At 41.4% G+C, this 22,278-nt stretch overlaps 2 protein-coding genes across 2 annotated transcripts in view; one reads left to right on the top strand and one right to left on the bottom strand.

The window, feature by feature from the left end:
* Positions 1–22,278, top strand: part of MACROD2 (mono-ADP ribosylhydrolase 2) — an 837,487-nt gene that overhangs the window by 82,357 nt on the left and 732,852 nt on the right. The window lies entirely within an intron of this gene.
* On the bottom strand, positions 10,538–19,793 carry FLRT3 (fibronectin leucine rich transmembrane protein 3). Its single transcript, XM_063391545.1, has 2 exons — positions 19,052–19,793; positions 10,538–17,959 (listed from the first exon to the last, which is right to left on the bottom strand). The coding sequence occupies exon 2, from the start codon at positions 17,912–17,914 to the stop codon at positions 15,965–15,967; it is 1,950 nt and encodes a 649-aa protein (XP_063247615.1). The 5' UTR covers positions 17,915–17,959; positions 19,052–19,793; the 3' UTR covers positions 10,538–15,964.

Raw genomic sequence — 22,278 nt, forward strand, 5'->3', positions numbered from 1 at the left:
GGGCTGCACCTTCCATGGAGCAAACCCCAGCTGGCTGCCGGGCTCCCAGGCCCGCAGGAGGGGGGGGATCCTGTGTCCCGGCTGGTGAGGGTGCTGTGATGTGCCGGTCGGCGAGGCGTGGCGCGCCTGGTGTGCCGGACAGCGCGCCCTGGCACCGCCTGGCCTCGTGTCACCTGCACCTGCAGGGTGCTACCCGAGTGGGAGGCAGCGTCTGTCTGCCGGGGCTTTGTGGGGAGCTGCAGGGATGGGGTAACGCTGCAGGGTTCCATGGGATCCACGTGACGCGGGTTGCTGATACCAATACGCTGATTTATGTGCTGATGGATCTGACAGGTGCCCGGGCCCCTTTGAGCCCTCCACCCCGGCTGCCTCGCGGAGCTGCAGCGAGGTAACGCTCATCCTGGTGTGGTTTCAGTCCACCCACACGCACCATATGCATAATTCTTCCTTAAAGGATGACTGTCGGGATAGAGATGATCTCAGCTTAAGACAGTTGCACATACTCTTACTTTTCACATACAAATGTTGAGCTGTATAATTTATCTAACTGGAACTAGTTGTTGAACACCCAAGCGTAGCTAACTGTTGCATTGACGGAATGCACCGTGTGATGCTCATTTAGCAGGAGTCCTGATACCCGCTATCTTACTTTGTTTAGTTCCACTAGATATCTTGTGTTTGTTAACATAAATACTTTTATGGGAATTTTCGATAAGTATGAGGGTATTGTTTGCATTCCAAGTTAAAGATAATGGTCAGCTTTTCAGAAGTGCTCATTGTTGGGTGGCTCATTTAAGTTGGTGGTAAATCCTTCATTAGTATCAAAACTAGTACAGTTAAAGGAGCACACAGGCAGTTTTGGAAATCATGTTCTAAGAAGGTGTCTGCTTGCAGGACTGACAGGATAACAAGCTTACTGCTTCTGTTACAATGCTAGAATTTGGCTATTTGCATAATACAGGGCAGTAACACTTCAATTTACAATTCACGAAAAAGCATTTCAGAGACTCGTTTCAGACATGACTGAAGTTTGTGAAAGCCTCTCAGATAAACTGAAGGTGTTTTGAGCACATTTTGTTTCTATCACAAAGCTGAAATTATAATCGGACACCCAAGCCTGAAAACAATGAAAATTTGGGATTCGTGTGTAAATGCTTCCTGAACAAGGGGAAATACTGATACCATTTGGTGTTCAGTTGTGCATGTAATAGATACTAACTTGGTCACTCTGTACTTGCATTGTACACTTGCTGCTTTTGTTAATTGGTTGGCTATAAAGAGAAAAAGCTGCAGTTTAGAGAGACTCAGGACAAACTTTTGTAGTTTCTTAATCAATATTTAAGGCTAGTGCTCGCACCCAAGAAGCCCTGCTTGCTTTAGAGCTGTAATAAACCCTGCCAGGTTTGAGAAGGCCTCGTGTTCAGCTGTGCTTTTGTTACAGCTGAATGATATTGCTGGAGTTTTTCCCCTGGTCGCTGTGCTGGTCTTTGGTTAAGGTGTGATAAAGCACAGGGTGGGGCCTGGGAAGCGGTGGTGCTGGTGCTCCTGGGCTGCAAGAACGTGTCACCACGGGATCGTGGTGTTCCCTGCTGCCAGGGGGGTGTGTGAAGGTGACTGTAGGAGTAGTGGCAGATCAGGTGTGCTGACTGAAGAGCAGGAGATCAGGAGATGCAGAGCGCAGAGAGACGGTGAAGTCACGTATGATGTCTGTGATAAACACGATAAAAACTTGCTGAGGAGCAGCTGGGATTACAAAGAACTTTCTGCCTCTTTCATGTCTCACGATAATTAAATGGTCCATTTTTATTCAGCTTCTTTCAAATGGGGTTCTAATTAAGCAATAACTAATGAAATACGAGATTAAGCATCAGCAGATCTCTGCTGGTCAGAGACGTGCCCAGGGCCAAGTTTAAAACCGTTTTGTAAAACTTGTGTTTGAAACAAAGCAAAAATATTTATTACTGAAGCAGGAGACAGATTCTGTGAGTGTAAATGCAGACTGAATTAATTTTCTTAGTGTTATGCTGAACTGAAGGAATATAAAATTCAATATGTATTCCTTTTAATGTGGTTGCGATACCATCACCGCAAATTTTAAAAAAATGCGTCTGTAACCAGATAAGAAGATGCTATCAGGCACTTCTAATTTTAATTAAGGTTCAACCTATTGGAGGAATATATATTTAAAGAATTAATTAAAATGCTGTTCGCTGTATAAGAGATATCAGTATAGGAAATTAGCTAATTGCGGTATCATAAGGGATCTGTGCTTTGCAAGCTGTTTCGTGGTGCTAAGAAAGCATCTCCGTGTGGATGAGAGGGACATCCTGGGGGAAGCAGGAAACAATGACAGTGACCTCCTTTCTGGGGTAGTTTGAGTAAAAGTGGTCACTGGGCTCACTGCATCTGTGTGTGTCAAACAGTGTTATTTCAGTTTTTGTTTTCCTTTGGGGTGGGTGGCTGGCACAAATGCTCAAAGTACTTGAGATAATTGGACATAATTTGATTGCATCATGGTAATCCTATCTCCTGCAAGAAGGGCTTTTGAGGTGGTTAAGATACCTTTAAAGATGAGCCTTTCAGGGCTGTCATTGTCGATAACCTTTTTATCGCTGCAAGTTTGTGCGAAGGAACTGCTGGAGCTCCTCAAAGATCAAATCGTGCTTTATTGAATATTTTCATTAGCAGCCTTTACAGAAGAATTAAAAGCTTGCTAAATAAATTTGCCAACTCCAAAGCTGAGAGACATTGGCAAGGCGGGGGAGGACTGGATTATTAAGTGAGAAGAACTGCTCTCCTCTGCCATTAATTGGTTTCAGGAGAATGTCACGTGCATAAGGATGCATGATACGAATTCCTTCTATAAGCTCAACATTTGGGAGCAGTAAAGAATGAAGGTGTCCTGTCTGTACTTAGGAAGATGAGTTTAAACAGCCACAGGTCAAGGAAGGCTAATTAGGATAGTGGTGGAAGGATCAGCCAGCATTTTACCAGCAGCCTGGAAGAGCTTGGCTTCAGCCTAGAAAAACACAAGCTGAGAGGAGCTAGGCTTGTTTTGTGTAAGTTTATGGTAGAAAAATACCCCGAGCAAAGCACATTTATTTGAGCTAAAGGATGGCTTTAGAAGGCTGCATGGGTTGTGAATATGGACCCCACTTCATCTGGCAGGCAGGTGATTTCTCATCCTTTTTGGTGGGCACCGTGCCTTGAGCATTTGGAGTTTTGGCAAACCCCAAGGTCAAGTGTTGGAAGTGTCTCCCCCAGAGTGCATTTATTGGGAGCTTGCTTTAAGTGTTTTCTTTGAAAAGAAAGAACAAAGCTTCTGGGAAAAGTACTTAAAAAGGGAACTTAATGCATAGGCAGCCCTGTCTTCTTTTAAGAATTTAGTGCTGCTCTTGGTGGGTGTGTGGATGCGCCAGACGTCTTCCAACACCTCTGAGTAGGTGCCAGTCTGTCAGATTAGCTCAACTAAAATAAACCTTTCTCCCACTCCCTGCCTGCTATCAGCCCTTTGAGAGAGAATTGCCTTTTAAAATGTACTGGGGTGTTCACTGGGCTTTTATTCTGTGGTTTTAAGCTAGTTTTGAAATGAGCAGAGAGGAGGTGAAAAATGTTAGATGCTTTTAACACTCATTTAATGATCTCATCCTTTGAGCCTGTTTGTGGAGAGGTGGCTTATCTTGAGCTGTTCTCTCCTTTCCTTGCCTGTTTTCCACGAGAATGTATCCTATTGTGTTAAGCCAATAACCCTTTTAATAGGTCAGTGTAGAGTATTAATGAGCTTTTACACTGTGGTTATAAATGTCACATGTGCTTCTACGAGTAGGAGTGGGAAATAGAAAGTATTGCCTGGATTTGTTCTCCTATTTTCAACAGCGTGAAACAGTTGATCTTCTGATTTAAAAAAAAGCTTTGATCAATGAGACCCTTTTAGCTTTTGTTATTTGAAATGCAGTCCGAAGGACCAAGCATTGTAGCACTTGCCTTCATAAGCACCTGTTTTAGGAAAGTTAAAAAATATATAAATTTGCTGTGAAATAAACGTGTCTGTAATGAGAGAATTTTGCAGGACAACCTGCAAATAAAAGTTGAGAGGTTTTATTTGTCTTGTGAGCCTGCAGTATGTTCACTTGGCTGTGACGAACCTCTGCTTGCAGCACAGCAGAGTTTTGTCACATCCTCAAAAAGCAGCAGAATTAGCGCTGACAGAGGTATAAATGTGGCAGGCTTGGTTTCTACCAGGAGTGGCCAGTATGACTGACTTGGTGTAAGTGTCCAAGTGTCCATATGGGTGCAGGTCTAAGGAAACACATTGTACAGCCCAGAAAGCAGCATAGCGGGAAAGGGACACCGTGGTTCGTAGAAGGGAGGCGGTGGCAGCTCTCCAAGGCTCCCAATCCTGCCTCCTTGCCAGTCTGAATTGCAGAGCTCTCCAGTAATGTCATCCTTCAGAGTTTCCACAGTTTCATTTCCTCCAGCAGCAGCCGCTCCAGCACAGCCTTGCTGCTGGCAAGGCGAGGGAGCCCTGGTGCTGTCACTTCCATTTCGCTTTCAGCCACAGTTACCTTAGTAAACACAGGGCTGAACAGCTGCAGTTTTGCTTTATCAAATGGCCCTACAGTGCTGCAAACAAAGAAAAAGGAAGCTGAAGGCATTTGAAAGTACCTTAATAAATTAGTATTAGTATTGTAATTTGCTCACTCTTTACTTTTGGGTGCTTAGCAGAAATTGCTTGGAAGACCTATTAATTCTATCATAAGAGTGATGATGCTGTATACAGAAAAATATCTGGCCATGTGCTTGTATCTTTATTTTAATGGACAAAGATTAATGAAATGTAATTTAAAAGGAAAAATAATTTATCATTATACATGATGTTTTCAAATAAAATGGAGAATAGATTTAGAGCACTAGTGTTCCCATTTCACCTATGGCTATGTATATAATATGTGGTTTTGAGAGATCAGGGTAAGTGTCATGTAAAGAGTGTTCTTGAATGGCAGAGTAAATATCACAAATTCTGCAGTGGTAAACAATCTGATGTGGACTTGCATGGATTTCAGTGTTGTGTAGCTGACTCCATATCTGGTTAGTACATTTTACATTCCTCTGGCACGTTGTGCTGATTCCTTCTATTGCTGCTACAGCTGAGCCAAAAATTACTAGTCCCTTTCAAACTGATCAGAAGAACATTTAAAAATCATTAGCAAAGGAAGAATGTTACAAAGAAGGCCTTACAAAGCACATTTTTAAAAAAGACTGTTCTGGACACAGAATATTTTCAGGTTTTTTAAAATAAAGTTAGACTGTGTAAGTTGATCACTATGGTTGGAGGAGTGGGCGGAAGTGGTATTTGTTTTTCTTTTCCTGCTAGTTTTCTTCTAACATGAAATACCTGCAATTAACAGTTGCCTTTCCCCATATAGGAAATACTGGGATTTTTCCAGGCAGGTACAATGATTACTCCTGCAGAACTGTCGATTTAACAACAAATACCCCCAGCATTTGCAGTGCTCAGGGAGCCTGCATCATCAGCATACAGTCGTGTAGCGCAGGTATTACACAGTGAGTGGATTTTTTACTGGTAGAGGAACAGTCACATCTGGGTCAGCTCCAAGAGGAATCAGAGTTTAAAGGTCTTGGACAACTTCCTGGTGCCCATGTAGGAATTAGCCCTGTCGTGCTTCGGTGATTCAGGGAAACACTGGCAATTTTTCATGTGCTTTCCCAGTCCTGTGCTGAGGTTGCTCATCCTTGGGCTCACGGCGCTGGTGCCTTCCTTTGAAAGAGAAAAAGATGCTTTGGGATTGGTAACAGAGCTGCTTTTAGATGCCTGTCCTGCACCTCAGCAGGTGACCCCCCAACATTTATTCTGTTTACTCATATCAGGTTGTTGGGATGCATAATGTCCTAAAATAACCCTGGTGGTACTGTTAATTTTTCTGTTAACAGACCCAAAAGAAAAAATAGATCTTGCAGAAGGCGGGTCTTCTATCTTGGAAGTGTTTGAAAATGGCTGTGGGAGCTCAGGGCCACTCCTTGCCTCCCTGTTCTCACTGCTACTGAGCAGAATACAGCAGCCTTTTAATGCAGCACTAACCTGCTCAGCCAGATGGTAAATGTCATAGAGATATCTTCATGTTTGTTTGGGTTTTTTTCTTCCGTGCAAGGTGAAGTAAACTTCAGTAAATCTCTCATCTGATCATGGAGAATAAATTTGATGTTGCTTTTGGGCATACTTATTCCATATCCTCTTTCTTACTTGTTTTCAGGACATAAGTGACACTAATTTGCACTTGTACAGTTCCTCTGTCTTGATTACCGAGCGGGCTGGATGATGTGGAGATTAGCGATGACATTTTGAAAGACCAAACGCTTGCCAGCGTCTTTAAAATTCCCTACTTTTCCTTCCTTGTATGATCAAGCCCTGGGGGGAGATGTCAGAGGCAGCTTCCTACGAATGTGAAAGCACTAGAAAACATGATCCCTGGCTTGCTTGACAGATGAAAGTTTATCCCAATGTTTGTTTTTTGCAAAGGAAGCAGTACTGACTGTCTGCTGACCAGACCTACTACAGACAACAGCACCTGCTAGAGCTCCTTCTCAGCAGGGGGAAAATTGTTTTTTCCCTTCCACAGTGGCATTTTAGCTGGTTGTAAGACATGGGAACAGATGCCTTGGCAGGTCTCCAGCCCCCATTGACACCTAGCAGGGTTTATTTCCCTATCCTGAGGAGTTCTGCTTCATTCCTGGGAAGGCTCAGGCAAGTCCTAGATGGATTCCTCAGCTGACAGTGATGCACCCAAGCATACCCAGACATGAGCTGCTTCTGTTCTAAGACATTTTCCTATTTAATATCCTTAAGCACCAGTTTATAGCAGCACTGTAGAGATTTCCATGAATGAGTCTGGGAGACTTGACTCATCACTCACATATTGACTTGCAAACCTCAGGAAGAGGTCAGTGTTGTGGGAGTTTGACCTAATAACTTCCTAGAGCTGCTGAGCAAAACGGAGTAAGAAACATTTTGAAGAGCCAGATTTATTTTATTTTCCTGAAAAGAAATCTTTGCATCAGTCAATTGCTGCAAAAATTTTGCATAATCCAAACCAGGCTTTTGTTAATACTTCACTAGTATCCTTTCAACCCGCCAAACGCGTTTTAATTGATTTGGCGGGATTATACTGAAGGATAAAGTTAGTCTTTATTAGCACAAAGGAGAACAGTAGGCAATTTAAAATTTTATTTTCTTTTATCTAAATAAACCAGCAGTATGTAATGTAGCAGTGAGTGCTTTCAGTAGTGTTAGGTATTCTGAGGAGGAAAAATACCTGTCAGAAATACGCTGATGGTGGCAGCCTGCCCAGAGCTGAACTCATTGCAGTAAAACCTCCTGGACTGGAATGGTGCCGTTCATGCTCCTCACCCCCAAGCTGTTTTTGCAGTGTGAGCCCCACAGCCAGCAGCCATCAGGCCTGTGGGACTCCTGTCCTTTGCAGGAGGTGTCAGCCGGGCCATGGCAACGGGGGCTGGAGCCTGGAGGAGCTCAAAGAGTGGGATTAGAAGAGCTTACATCCTTTGACTGTGTACCAGATCACTGGGCTGAAATCACTTTGATAGGTGCTTTTTGAGGATTTTGCAGGCTTGGTTGTTTTTTGATTTGTTTGGGGGTTTATTTGAAGTCTCTGAGGCTGGGTTGCTTTGCTCCCTAGTTTTGCAGCAACACCAGCAGTGAGTTTAAAATGGATGTTAAGACAATCCAGTTTACTCTGACTCTACCAGTGGGGTGCTCTTCATGAGATACAGGATATCACCTTCAGATCCATATCAAAGAGAGACACTTTCTTCCCATCCCTTCCCAACGTGGCGTGGTTGCTTTGGGAACAAGATGTGTTTCTTGCATGAGCAGGTCCTTTTGTCAAAATCGCTGTGTTTGTGAAAGTCCGGGTTTGGTTTTTTTTCCTTTCAGTAAAACAAGAAAAATCTCCCTGCAACACACAATAGCAGCCTTTTTCCTCTGATATCTGTTCCCTAGATAATGTCTCTGTCCTTTCCCTCTCACATCTCTTAAGACCCTAAAAAAATTTTGACAAACCACTTCTTGGACTTCTAGTATTTAATGAGTAAAATGATGTAAGTGTTCAAGAAGTCAGTTGATAACACAGGGAAAATGGGAAGGGAAAATGGGTGGGAGCTACAATGCACAAACATGCATTTACTTCTGAGCAGAACATGTGCTCATCATAGCACTGGGGATGAAGTCATATAAACAAAACCTTTAAAACTTATTTTACAGGTAAAGCTGGGCATTACATCAAATCTTCCATGCTCGAAAGATAAGCTATTTTTTTTTTTGAGAATAGTGTAGGATAGTAATATATTTCAGAGTTTGGGACAAAATGTTTTGGACAAAACAGAGAAATTTAGGACTTTTTTTTTTTTTACAAAAAACAGTCCCTATTAGTTTTCTTTAGGTATATTTGGCTCCTTTTAATGCCTCTGTCTGTACCCAAGGAACGCTCTGATCAGTGCAGCTCTGTCCCTAGGCCAGCAGATAATGAAAGATGTGAACATTTCCTGAGACAGATAAGTTATGATAAACCAAGCAGTTGTTCAGCATAATTCAATTCTCAGTAGCAGAAACTTGATTTTGTGGTATTGTACCTCTCCTCCCAAATTCTCTTTAATTGCTCTTGTTTATTTCGACTTCTTAAATTCATATATGGAACACAGGAAAGCAACAGTGGTAAAAGCAACTTCCTAGGAACATATTATTATCTTGTTCCCCCCACCCTTAACAACAGATATCTGAAAGTTCAGGAAATAGTGGAGATTTCCAGGGAAAACATTTTGTGATCTGCCTGCCCTGGATTTAAGTGCAAACTCTTTAAGGAGAGCACTACTCCACTATGTATCAACAAGTGCAATTAGCAATCAAGAGGTTTTTACATGAATAACAGTCCTGCTTACTGAACAAACTCTCTCAGTGAGCTTCGTTTAATTCACAAAGGAGAAAAGAAAAAGATGAAAGAATAGAAAGAAGAGCTTATGGTGGTTGTCCTGCTGGTGCTCAACCATTTTGACCCTTAAAGATACTTCATATTTTCCTGTAGTCCAAAGCACCAAGGTGCATAACTGGGATAGGTGAGGGTCTGTTTGGGACAGCAGTGGTTGAGCTGCTGAGCTCCTATGTGCAGTTCCATTGCTGCCTTTTTTTTCCTTTATCCAAGAGAATTGCACGAGGTCAGCAGTTTAGCTCCCCCAGTGATCTTCTCCTGACTGCTTACCTCAGTGGGCTGCAAAGTGCTGAATTTCAGCAACCAGAAAAACTTCCAAGACCTGGAAGTACGGCGGCGTTTTTCTTAATTTTTATTTTAGCATGACGTATGTCATTTCTGTATCAGGGAGAAATGAAAAGGCTTTTAGTGGATGCAGTAGGTTACATGCCATTAAGGAGTTCTTAAGGTAAAATAATTGCTTTAAAGACATTAGGTGGAGGTTCTGTGTTATCAGCTAATGCCCTAAAATTGTATTTACTCACTGGGCTAGCATTTCCCTGGATATGGCTTTCTTCCTATTAATGAGCTCATGTTCCTCGTGGGCAGTCATTTATTCCATCAAGCTTTGGAAATAAGTGTCTTAATGTTTCTGGAGAAGATTGGACTGAAACCAGGTAAACAAACAAAATACCACAGATTCTGTACCTATCCACATTCTTACATTGTTGCTCAAACTGTGAGGAAAATGAAAATAGTTTGAGGAGGAGTGCAATGCAGATAACTTGTGTCCATTAAACGTAGCTTAAACAAGGGGTGAGCATATAGTACACAGTCAAGAAGTGCATGGGGTTTACACAGGCTTGCATTTGGGATGTAATTCTGGGAATAAGGGTTGAAACATCACTTCTTAAATCCTCTGCTTTGTCAGCATTCCTTGGTAGAAGGGTATATACCTTTTTAAAAGCTGTTACCTCTGTACATCCTCAATGAATCCATGAAAAACAACACCTAAGGAAGCCAAATTAACTCTGCCTTAGACACACAAACTGGTGGCTGAATAAGGTAAGAAGGCTTTCTCTTGCTGCCTGTTGAAGCTGCTGATGCTTGGTGCAGTAATTTAGGAAATGTTGTTAATACAGCAGGCTCAGAGGTGGACAAAGGCTTAGATTTGCCATGGCCTCCTGTGTGTAACCTGGCCTGAAAGGTGCTGCTGCAAAGCCACGCCTGCATGATGGAACTACAACTGCTCGTGTGCATCTCGAAATTTAGAGGGCCCCAGTTTTCATCTTATAGTAGTGAAAAGAGATTTCATTACGTTTGTGCAATCCTTGCAATAAAAGCAAGGCTTCAAGTTAAAACCCTGGAAAGCATTATTGTGAGGTGAGATGGGAAAGCAGAGTTTGTGGGGACATCTTTTGTCACACCAGCACCTGCTGTGTCTGAGGGAATTAATCAGAAATTATCAACAAGTTGACTTTTGTATCCCATTCAAAACTGAAAGATTTGCAGTAAAATTATTTAAATTATTGAACAAAACCAATCCCCACATCCCCAAAAAATCTGTTTTCATGTGGAAAGCCAGTTTCCTGGCAGGCATTTATCAGGGACTAAGGCCACTGGAGGAAGCGGTATTACATAAATCGGATGTGCAGTTCTGAGATAAATAAATTTTTAACTATTTTGCATAAATTAGGGACACTGAATTATGCATCATGTGCATAATTTCATCCTTTTGTAAATGATGTTCCCACAGTTAGTGATTAAAGAACATGGTGCAGCCCCCTGAGTTTGAACAATTAGACCTTGCACAGCTCTGTCTATAGATGTTCCTTAAGCTCAGCAAGGGGATGGGAGCCTGTGCTAGCACTTGGGTGTGATCTGCTCCCTGTTTTTGATGACTTAAGAGGGCTGTTCAGGACAGCCTGTATGCCTATCAACCAGCTTGAACAAGTCAGATTATTTAATTAGCCCTATTAAGACCCTTCTATTTTTATAACTTATTTATGAGTGTTCTTGCTAAGCTTAGAAGGTCCAGCTTCAGATATCAAAAAGATGTTTTCAGCTCATGTTATTAATCTTGAGGGGTTTTATACTGTGACTCCATTACATTTTCATCTTAAGAAACAAAAAGGGCCTCTGAAAAGCAGTGAAGTTGGGAAGTTCACATCTGCAGCCCTGACCTGCAGCTTTCAGGCACAGGGCATTTATGATGGACGTTTGCTTAGCTGACAAAATGTGTATTGTATGCCTTTGCCTTAGACCATCAAAAATCCAGAGAAGGTTTAGTTAACACCCATTTGAAGTGTCCTGGTTTCCCCCCAGGGGAGAAATGTTCCTCAGGCATCACTTAAAGACTGCCTTGCTGCGAGTGTCTCACTTGATGTCCTGTGCTGAGAAGACAAAGTGATGCTTGTTCTGAGCATCTGCTTTGCCACCCTGTTACTGAGATCCCTGTACTGCTTTGATCTAGGTTTTTTTAAGAGTAGCAGGAAAGTATTTGATGAAATAACCATTAAATCAAACATTCATGTTTCCCAAAAGAACAAACTTTTAAAGCAGCTGTGTCCAGAATTTAATACCTGTGTCATGGTTGTACCTTCAGAGTGTTTGAAAGGGCTCCAATTTCATCACAAGAGTAGGACTCTTATCCACCTCCCCAAAATTAATTTCATTTACAAACAAACAAAAAGGTAAAATTCTTATGTCTGAATTCAGTCAATGAGCTTTTTTCTCTCTGATGGAATCGTTCTGGGCTAGTTTGGAAGATGAAAACTCCAGGTATGGAGTAATTTTATGCTTTGGGGAAAAAAAAATCAATGGTTTAAGTGCTGGCCTGCAGCTTGAAGCTCTGGCTGTTCTGGTACCAGTAAAGAAACAGTTAATTAAACAAAGATCTGTCCCAAGGTGATGCTAAAACAATATATGGATTTGGGAGTAAGGCTAAGGCATTTTGAAAGTGGAGGATACCCTTGTGGATGATGGTTCTGTCCAAAACTATCTCAAACAAACGTGGTTTGGATAAATGCAGGCAGATGGCATCTGCCAGTTCACTTGTGAAGAGCTTATCCAACTGTACCTGCAGGTGAATGTGCAAAATTTCATCCTCTCAGCAGAGAAGTCTCTATATATGTGCTTCAATGCATTATGTCATCAGTAAATTATTTTGATAGCAAATAAGCCTTTATTATTTTTGCTCTTGCTTTATTGCATTTGCTGCTCTACATTCAACATGTACAGCATTGGCACAAGATAGCTTGCATGCTCACTAGTGCATTAGCAGGAGAGATGGAAACTGTGTTCCAAGACCATAGTACTTTGAATTTGGTACTGTTAAAGCCAGGAGAAAAAAGCAATCAAAAACCCCTAACAGTTGCTGCACATCAGGCTCTGGTAGAAAGCTAGGAAATAACAGCTTATAAACGAAGCAAGTTTCTCACAGAATCATAGAATGTACTGAGTTCAAAGGACCCATCAGGATCAGAGTCCAGACCCTGGCCCTAGTTCTGGAAGGTGCCAAGATGAGACAAAATTAATACGGTTTCCAAAGTACCAGGGTGTTTGTGGAGACAGCTTTGAGGTTAAAACAGAACTGTGGGCAATTCAGGATAGCCATATAAATTTAAAAAGGGCAGAGTATTTGAATGTGGAGAGTGCTGATCAAGTGAACCCACATAGGTTTAGGCAACACTTCAAAAATTCCCACCACTTGCTCCACAATAAAATATTGAACAGTACACAGAAATAACATGGAATTCAAGAATTGAGATAAATTTAATGTGGATTGTTGTTTTGATAAACGTGTTGAATAAACTGCCTACGGCAGTAATCTGCTTTGCCTGCATATATACCTGTCCAGCAGAAGGGATTTGCGGTGGTGCTGGGGAGCACTGCATGCAGCAACTGCAGCACTAGGATAAGCAGCAGTCTTGAAGAGATGGGCCTGACATGGAGAGGAACACAAATTTGCATAAACAGCCAAAGCAAGAAACACAGTTTAGTCTGAAAGCAATCTTTCACTTGCCAAATGGATTTTAACATTGTGTGTGTGGAGTAAAAGTTGCTGTGGAACCCGAGGAAGGTCTTGTGCACTCCAGTGTGCTGTTTTTTGCATTGACATCACATGTGGTAAATGGACACCAGCTCTCTGCAAGCCTGACCTGGTTTCCTGAGGAAGACAGAGCCTTGTCCAGGTTTTCACTCTAGCTGGTGGAAAGGGGAATAGGAACAACTGGGTTGATTTACTGAAGTTGCTTTGGATTTGTACCCTACTGCCTCTGAGATAAAAATGTCACATGAAAAGTCATTTTACTTAAGACTGTCACACAATTATCTCTTCAAATGCCAGGTTTTTTATATTCTTATGACCTTGCGTGGCATCACTGGAGTTGGTACATAGCATTACCAGGCACTTCTGGCTTAGGTGCCTCAGAGGGCAAAGCAGTCACTGAGTGTCATTTTACCTTTTTCACAACATAAATTTGGAGCCAGCTGGGAGAGAGGTTTTTTAACAGCTTGAAAATGCAACAACAAAACCTGTTTAATTTTGTTTCTGGAGAACAGCTGGCAAAGAACCAGGCTCTCTTGCTAGTGACCCAGCCATTAAATGGGCTCAGATACCAGGGATCCATCCCTCTGTGTGAGAGCAGACGAAGAAAGATCCATCCAATCCCTCTGTGTCGTTTTCCTTCCCCGCTCACTGCTTGGGAAACTTTTTGCACATCAACATGAGGCTTCACATGCTCAGTCTTTGCTTCTTGCCCTTTCCTAGACTGGCACCAGATGGGACAGTGGAGCAAACTAATCTTGTTGGGTGCATTACACTGAGTGAGCACATCATTGTTTGGGTTACACTCCCCTTCCCGCGGATCCACTCAGAGCTCCACGCAAAGGAGACACGGGTTGTATCAGGTCAGTAGGGAAGCACAGTGCTGCGCCTCCACTGCTCAGGAAACTGCAGGAGACATTTCGGAAAGTGACAGGTCAGCATTTCCATGCTACAGGGGAATTTGGAGAGGAACTTCCCTGGGCACAGCTGGAAAATGAGGATGAAAAAAAAAATTGTGCTACTGGAAATTTTGGGTCTGCGCGGTTCAGTGGATCCCTGGTAGGAGACACATTTGCAGGCTGATTGCTGAAACCATCAGTCTCACTGTTGGTCACTGTTTTTTTCATCTCTCATCCTTTACTACTCTTAGGGAAACGGGCCAAGCACTACTAATATTCTCACAATTTCAACTGCATTTGGTGTACATTCCTTCTTGTCTGAGACATTGTCTGAAATATTAAATATTTTTCATTTGCTGTTTCTTTTAAAAACTCTTATTTCAGAGGGCTCCACGCCTTCCCTCTCTTTCATTGTTCACGCTGTTCACTGTTATGAAAACTTCTTTTCCAAGTAGTTAATAATGAAGGAAACCTGCAAGTGTAATGCTGTTAACCTGAACACAGAGAGAGGTGAAGCTCATGACCTGAAAAGTAGTAGTTTCCGAGTGGGTTTCTTATCAGTGCACTGCAGAGGTGCAGCATAATTTTGAAGTAGTTTTCAACTTCATTCATGAATAAGACCAGTATTTTTCATAGTTAAGTTATGTATGAAAAAGTGGGTATTTTATTATTTCCTTTTTTCTTAGTTTTTAAAAGCTTGATACATGTAGCGTTGGATCAAGGCACACACAAGACTGGCCAAAGGGCGTACAAAGCACTTTGGTTTTTAGTTGAAGAAACAGAATGATTATTGCAACAAAGAGTGGCTTGGGGTTTAAACATGAAATAGCTCATAGTTCAGCAGGAAGGCAGAAAGAAACATGTTACCTTACAGATTTACCAAGGAATTTCTGGATAACTGTGACAGTAATGGGCAGTATTCCTGACTGTAACAGCAGTATACTGAACACAGACTCGTATATGCTGCAGAATAGCTGCATTCCCCATTTTTCTCCTCACCTTTGGGACCAGAGTTTTGAGACCTTGCTTTTATTGCCTTGGGTTTTGTCCTGCTCTCTTTTTTTTTTTTTCTTGTGAAACTGCACTTTCAGCCCTTTTTCTTTTCAAAGCAGTTTCAAAGTGTTGTCTCTGTCTTCCTGCCCTTGTCTCCCAAATGCCTGTAAGCATCCATCACCATTTTCCCTGTAATATACAGACCACTGATTCTCATAACCAAAAATCTATTCCTAAACTGTATCTACCCCCCTGGTTTGTAGAGCTTACCACTTTTTTTTTTTTTTTGTAAGTCCTTGTTAGGAATTTGATTATGCTTTCCTCTACAGATTAGGTTTTTTCAACACTTGTCAAAAGCTTCAGTCTCATGCATGTCATCAATTTGATTATTCTCATTTAAATTGGATTTCACCACTGTTGAATGGATATATCCAGACAGCTGATATTGCCCATTACTACACGCATTTTTGTTTATTGAATATTGTTGTGGTTTACAGATTTAACAGACCCAACACTGGAAGTTCTGTGAGCTTTTGTAACCACTTTTTGAACTTCCTGATTTGCCAGGTTCAATATTTTATTGATACCAAAGTGAAAAATGGTCTGTGCTTACACTTACAAGGATCTCAGATGAATGTTCTGACTGCTCAACACGGCAAGAAAATTCACTTTCACAGTCAACAAGTCATCTTACTCAGTAGAACACAAAAGTTAAATGGTCTGTAACTTCAATATTAGCAAGGAAAATACAGTACAAATTACTAAAAAATACTAAAATATAGAATTGTGGTCAGGTATCCCCACTACATTAATCGCAGCAGTAGCCTGAAATTTGAAACTTTTAATAAAAAGTTCTTAAATATAAATTATATGGCAAATGTACAGTACATTGCTTTGTCAGTCTTTTAATCCAGTGTTTTGCAGTAGAACAGCAACTGTTAAGTCAGTCTTTTCTTGTTTTCTTTAAAAAACAAAACATACCCAAAAAACCCAACAAAACCCAAACCAGTCTTTCACGTCCCTCAGTATCATGAGTGTGAATGGTCTGAATCTGGAATACCACTGTCTCTGTAGCTCCTGTTACTACTGCTTTCACTGTGGCTGTTCTTGTACAGATTCATGCCGTTAGGTGGGAAAATGGTGTGTATTACAAATTCCTCCTTGGACACTTGGTCACCGGTTATTGGTATCATCTGGAAAGAAGTCTCCCTGATTTCCAGGATGGAGTTATCCTTCTTGGTTCCCGCTTCGGCGTAGTCATCTTTTCTCCGGCGTCCCTTGCTGTAGGTGCAGTTCCGGGAGAACAGGGACCCGTTTCTGTGGACGTACCAGCAGACCAGGGCCAGCAGCCCTATGGCCACCAGCGCCACCGCGCCGCCGATGATGGCGGCCAAGGGCAGGCTGGAGTTTTTGTAAGGTTCTTTCTCCTGCTCCCGATTGAGGGTGGTGGTAGGGTTGTACATCTTCAGAGGTGCCGTCTCGGTCTCGATGCATTCGGGTGTTTCATCGGACAGATAGATGTTGCTGGTTTCCATGGGAACCATGCACACGCGGTATGGTGACTCCGGTTCGAGAGCCGTGAGCAAATAGTCGTTTCTGTCGCCTGTAACTATCGTTTCAGTTATAGATCCAAAGGCAGGGCTGTGACCCATCTTGAGCCAGCTCAGTCTCAAAGCAGTCATTGGTAGTGCAACTTTCCAGGAGATGTGAATAGTCTCTGTGCTTACAGATTTCACAAATATTGTAATGATTTTGCGTACCGGGCTTGCTGTGGTTCTGTAGTTTTTATTCAGGTTGGGAGTCTTGATGTCGGGTTGTTTGGTCACGGAAACGGGCCAGTGTCCCTGGGCCGGGTATAAAGTGTTTGGTACTGCAGTAGTGATTTGGATGGTGCTTATCACGCTGTCATCCTTACAGTCAAACAGGTCTGCGCTGAGGTCTTTGATTGCCATCCCACGCACTTTTTCTGGTGCCTGACACATCAGCCCACGTACGTTCACTTTCAAAGGCAACGACTGTAACCAGTCACGTACCCACTTCATTTTGCACCCGCAGTGCCAGGGGTTGTTGCGAAGAAAAAGTTGAGTGATGTTGTCCAGATCATCAAAGACACCCTGAGGTAAATTGCTGAGATTGTTATTGGACATATCTAATCGATACAGTTGCCGTAAGTAAGAGAAAGCATTGGGTGGCACACGGTTGATGTGGTTTTCTTGGAGATAAAGCTTTCTTAGGTTTGTTCCCGGCAAATTCACCGGCGCAGCTGTGAGTGAATTGCGGACCAATGACAATTCTGTGAGATTGACTAGATTCATGAAGACTTTGTCCCCTAATCCGTGATTATTTAGAAGATTTCCGTCTAAAACAAGGCGTTTTAGATTTGTAAGGTCTTGAAGGGACAGCTCGGAAATTGTAGAAATACGATTATCATCCAAGCGTAGCTCTTCTATGGTTTTAGGCAAACCCCAGGGAATGGTGCTAAGGTGATTTCGAGAAAGGAAAAGAAGTCTGAGATAGATGTTGTCCCGGAAAGCTCCGTCCTCGATGCTAACGGCGGAAACAGAATTATCATCCAAATGCAGTTCTTCCAGATAAGGGATTTTTGAAAGTGAATCATAAGTAATGGTCCTTATATTGTTCTCCTGCAAATGCAGTTCCTTAATGTACTTAGGGAGGTTAGTGGGGAATTCATCTAGGCTGTTGCGGTATAAATATATTCTTTCCACCCTAAGCAAGTTCTTCAGTTCTGAAGGAATCCCAGCATTATTTATTTGATTGTTCTGAAGGAAGAGGGTGGTTGCATCCTCTGGGATTCCTGTAGGAATAGACGTCAAATCGCGATCATTACAATATATGAAACCCATATCACAGCGACATACTGAAGGGCATGGTTTGGCACTAACAGAACAAGGTGCCATGTCAAGTAACAGCCCTATTTTAGTCCAAACTAGGAAGATGCTCCAGGTAACACTAATCATGGTCAGGAATGATGAGATTTCTATACAGTTCTGATCTTCAACAATCTAAAAAAACCAAACAAACAAAATTATCCAGATCATTATTGAAGAAACCACAATAAAAAAATCAACTTCAGCATTACAGAAGACATCTGAAACACACATTAAACCAAAATTCAAGTGCGTAGATGCATTTTACTCTTTTCCTCACATCGATAATTCTACTACTTGTATTAATTCAATTAACTTAATAGGTTATTCTGCATAGTGATTGAAAATAATATAATCAAGTATGCCTCATCTGTGAATTATTTTGCTTAAGCAACAAGACTCAGTTTCTAAGGATTCCTTCACATTTCATGTGTGCCGACAATCTTTGCTCACAGATACCAGATAAGTACAGAACTAAAGTCACACCAGAGTTCAAGTAAATCATTCTATATCTGAAAGATAAGAAGTAATTCCTAAGCCAGCTAACTTCCTCAGGAGCCCTTAAGTGAACTATAAAACCCTTACCAAACCCACAAGCCTAGTGGTAGCTATTTCAGAAGTTCAAAAAAAGCCCCAAAGGCAAAGCATAAAATGCAGACAAAACGGCAAATAAAGATTTTTTTCCCAAGTCTTTCCCAGTGCTCAAATGCACAGCGTGTAACTTACAAACACCCTGGACTATTTTGCTTGGTTTTCAAGCTGAAGTGAGTGTTCAGAAAGGTGAATGTTACAACTGGCAGGTAACTGGTAGGGCTATGGCTTTCTAGTTCACTGGATGAAATACTTCATTACATGCTTAATTTCATGTTTAAATATTTGTCCTTCTCAAAAGTCGTCTTACTACTAAGTAGCCCACTCATAAGAGTCTATTTGGCAGGTTTAACCACATTTTCCCTCCTTATTAGCAGCATAGTATAAATTAACTCTTGAGACTGAGATTGTACTTTGCATCGGTAGTGTGTTTGTACACTGAGCTCAGGTAATTAGCATTTTTATAGCTTTTAAGACAACATAATTCAATTACCATTGTAATTAGGGTTGTGAGAACTCCTGCAAGATGACCTATGCATTAAGCAGTGTCACGACCTTTTCTCTTATGGGTTCATATATTAATTGAACTTTATTCTCAGAGGCATGAAAAGGAAAACAAATTAATATTGATCCTACCGTATTTAAAGGTATGAGTATATTTTGTGCTTGAGGATATCCAGTGAAGGGATGTCTTTGAGCCCAGTCACTCTTACAGTTTACTCCATGGAGCAGTTTTTGCTCGGTGGTGTTGACTCAGATGGTCCTTGGTGGTGGTGTGTGTTTCCTGGCTCCTGGCACGACACTCAGTGAGCATTCCAACCAAGATTTATCATGGTACATAAGCACACCAGGCCCCAGTGTAGAAAAGCTTCAGCTTCCTTCTATTTTTGTCCTCATGTAAAGTCTGTGAATGAAGAGCCTCTTTTGTTTGCTTTAATGCCTTTAGCAGGAATTACTTTCTTTGTAACTCTCACAAACTCTTCTGTGCAGCGTAGTAGTCAGAGGAGGGAACTTTAGTGCCGCGTGATAGAAACCATTCATTCTGCTGAGGCTCCAAGGATTGCAGCCTCTTCAGGAGGTCGGGAAAGGGATGCCTTTTGCTATCCAGAATTATCCAAGTATGACCTTTGTACAGTAGCTACATCCTGATACATCCACACCTCTTTCAGAGAACCATTTTCCAACTCGCGCTTTTTAGCACTTCTTCCAAATTTGTAACGCAGGAAAGAATTCCTCCTGTGCTGCAAGGATGCAAGTTACTTCACCACGGAAACATCAGGCAATTCAGATGGTTTTCTTCATTATAAAAAACCCTCACAAAAATAGGATTTCCTTCCCAGAAAACTCCCCTTTGAAAGCTTTCCTCCAACTCTTAATGTCCTGCAAAAGTAAAAACAAAAAAATTGGAATTAATAACAACTGGTGCACACTAGAAGAGTTGCATCCCCTGTACATGAGTAGCACACCTTGTTTCCCCAAAGCATTGGTATTTCAGCAAAATCCACAGAGCTCTTTCAAAAGAGAAAGAGCTGTGTAGTTTCATGTTACTGCAGTTTGCTGGAACTGTATTTTCCCTGGTTTCAGTAGAAAAATAAAGGCAGAGAGTAACAAAATATTTGTAAATTATGTTTTTCATCTGATGTCAAATGCCAGTGTTACCTCCTTGGAGGAGGCCAAAATGGTTGCTTGCTTTGTGTTCCTGGGAAATGGAGATAGATGATGATCCTGGTTTTAATTGTACAGGGAGCTAATTACTGTTCAGTAGTTACTGGGTGAAAGGGAAAACATTTTTGCCAAGATATTATATGAGTATTTCCCATTTGCAGCATGTTGATTCTGAGCTAAGGACTAGCCAGGCATCTGTGTCAGCTCTTTGGCAATACATAGGTGGGTTTAGTCTGTAAAATTTCTAAAAAAGAAGAAAAATATTATTTCTTTCGTTTGTATTTCTTACAGAACACAATTTCTTTTTTAAACAGCATTCTTAACTTGGGCTGCTTTGTATCACTACTGCATAAAGGTGAGATACCAAGCCCCCTGAGAGCTTGTCTGAACTAAAAGTGGTTAAATCTGAAATTAAACAAATCCTTAACGTTTACTCGCTCTTCCCTTCTGTTGCTTCACGTTTGTCCAAGGGACTGAGCACGATGCTGGGAAGCAAAAGGCTTGGCAGGAACAGTGTGCTGAGTAATGCTGGCTTCCTGGGAGCAAAACTAGAGCAGCTTCTGGTCCTCTGTAAAATACTTGACCTAAACACAAACGCTCTCTGTTTTAAAACTGTCTTTTGCAATTTGTAGCAGGTCTATTGTGAAACAGACCAGTCATACTCCTTACAGCAACACAGAATATGCGGTGATACATTTAAATAGATACAAATGATGCTGCTCTTTTTCACAGAAGAATGTTAACCATTAAAAAATAAACCCCCAAGCCCCCCATTTAAGAGATGGTGTGACTCCCCAGTGAGGGGGTGGAAAAGACTCTTCTCTCCTGCTGCTGCTTTCGTGCTCCTCTGAGCTTTGTTTTCAGCATCTTGTTTTCAGCATCTTGTTTTCAGCAGTTGTCCAACAGAAAAAAAAAAGAACTCAAAATGAGAGACCCCCACCGTGGCATAAATAAGTATTTTAATGTATGCTTTATTTAAGGCAAAACCTCAATCTGTGTGGCCACATTTTAGAATAGAAGGGAATGCATGTTTATTGGTAACTTATGTAATTTGGGTAAATTATATAATCATTATGAAATGGAACAAAAAAAGCTCTGTATTCTTCCAGTGTCTAGTTTTCTTGCTCTGTATTACTCAAGTGTTTGGGGAAAGAAGCCCAGGCCCTATTGCTAAAACTTTGAAATAAACTGCAGCTTAACAGCTGTGGGGAAAAAAAATGGTGTCTCTTAGGAACTAATGTGAAGTCGTGATAAAGGTATTTTCTGCAAGGGTATGGTGAAATAGGAATATAAATTCCTTTAATAGGCCTTTGAAGGCTACAATAACTTTTAAGTACTTAAAATCATAAATTTTCTTTAGAACTGCGAGCTGTAAAAAACTTGTTAGCATTAAGCAAAACGTTGGCTCTAGCATGCATACATTACATAGATCTGTGCACACACAGAAAGTTCATTTGTTTTACCTTTCTAGCACATAAACTGTTTCCGCCGTGCTTCATCTGATAGTCATCTCTTCATTTATTGCCACTATTACAATAGCAGTAATGTGTAGGATTAAAATGAAAGCACTAAAGCTCATTAAGTTCCTGGAATTTTTTTTTTATCCCTTCTCTCAAAATTACATGAAAACAAGAGCAAGAGAAAGAAAAGGTCTCTTTGGAGAAGATGACACTGTTTCAAAAATGTGGATTAAGACTATACCCCCCACTCCCTTTTCTAAACTTAGAATAGTTTTCTTCAGGTCTTGATTGTTTGATATCTCGCACTTCCCTTTTATATCTCAAGCTATAGCTGAAAACAATGTTTTTGCATATCAAAGGCTCCAGTGATCTGTCTACAGAGAAGAAGGGAATCCTGCTGCCATGCTCCAACTTTCCCCTTCTTGAGCTGTCTCTAAATATTCCCTGACACCAAGTCATTATAGCTGATCAGGCAGGATGAAAAGAAAAGTGACCCCCACTGGTACAGACACTGTGTCCAGGTTCCTGCAGCACCAGATTGGGAGGCTTCATGGACACATGGTTTTGAAAGAAGCCATTATTTCTGAGCAGACCACATTTGAGACACTCTGTGCTAAAATTAATTTTTAAATGCAAAAATCACCCCTTGTTTTTTTTTTGGTAACAGAAGTAACATTGGAGAAAGTGAACAGCAGCTTTTTTGCTCTTTATTCCGAGCTGAATGTTTTCCTGAACTTT

This window comes from Prinia subflava, chromosome 2 (genome assembly GCF_021018805.1).
Source record: "Prinia subflava isolate CZ2003 ecotype Zambia chromosome 2, Cam_Psub_1.2, whole genome shotgun sequence".
Taxonomy (NCBI): Eukaryota; Metazoa; Chordata; class Aves; order Passeriformes; family Cisticolidae; genus Prinia; species Prinia subflava.

Coding starts and splice junctions, on each gene's coding strand:
- FLRT3 (XM_063391545.1), bottom strand. CDS start 17,914: ATGATTAGTGTTACCTGGAGCATCTTCCTAGTTTGGACTAAAATAGGG.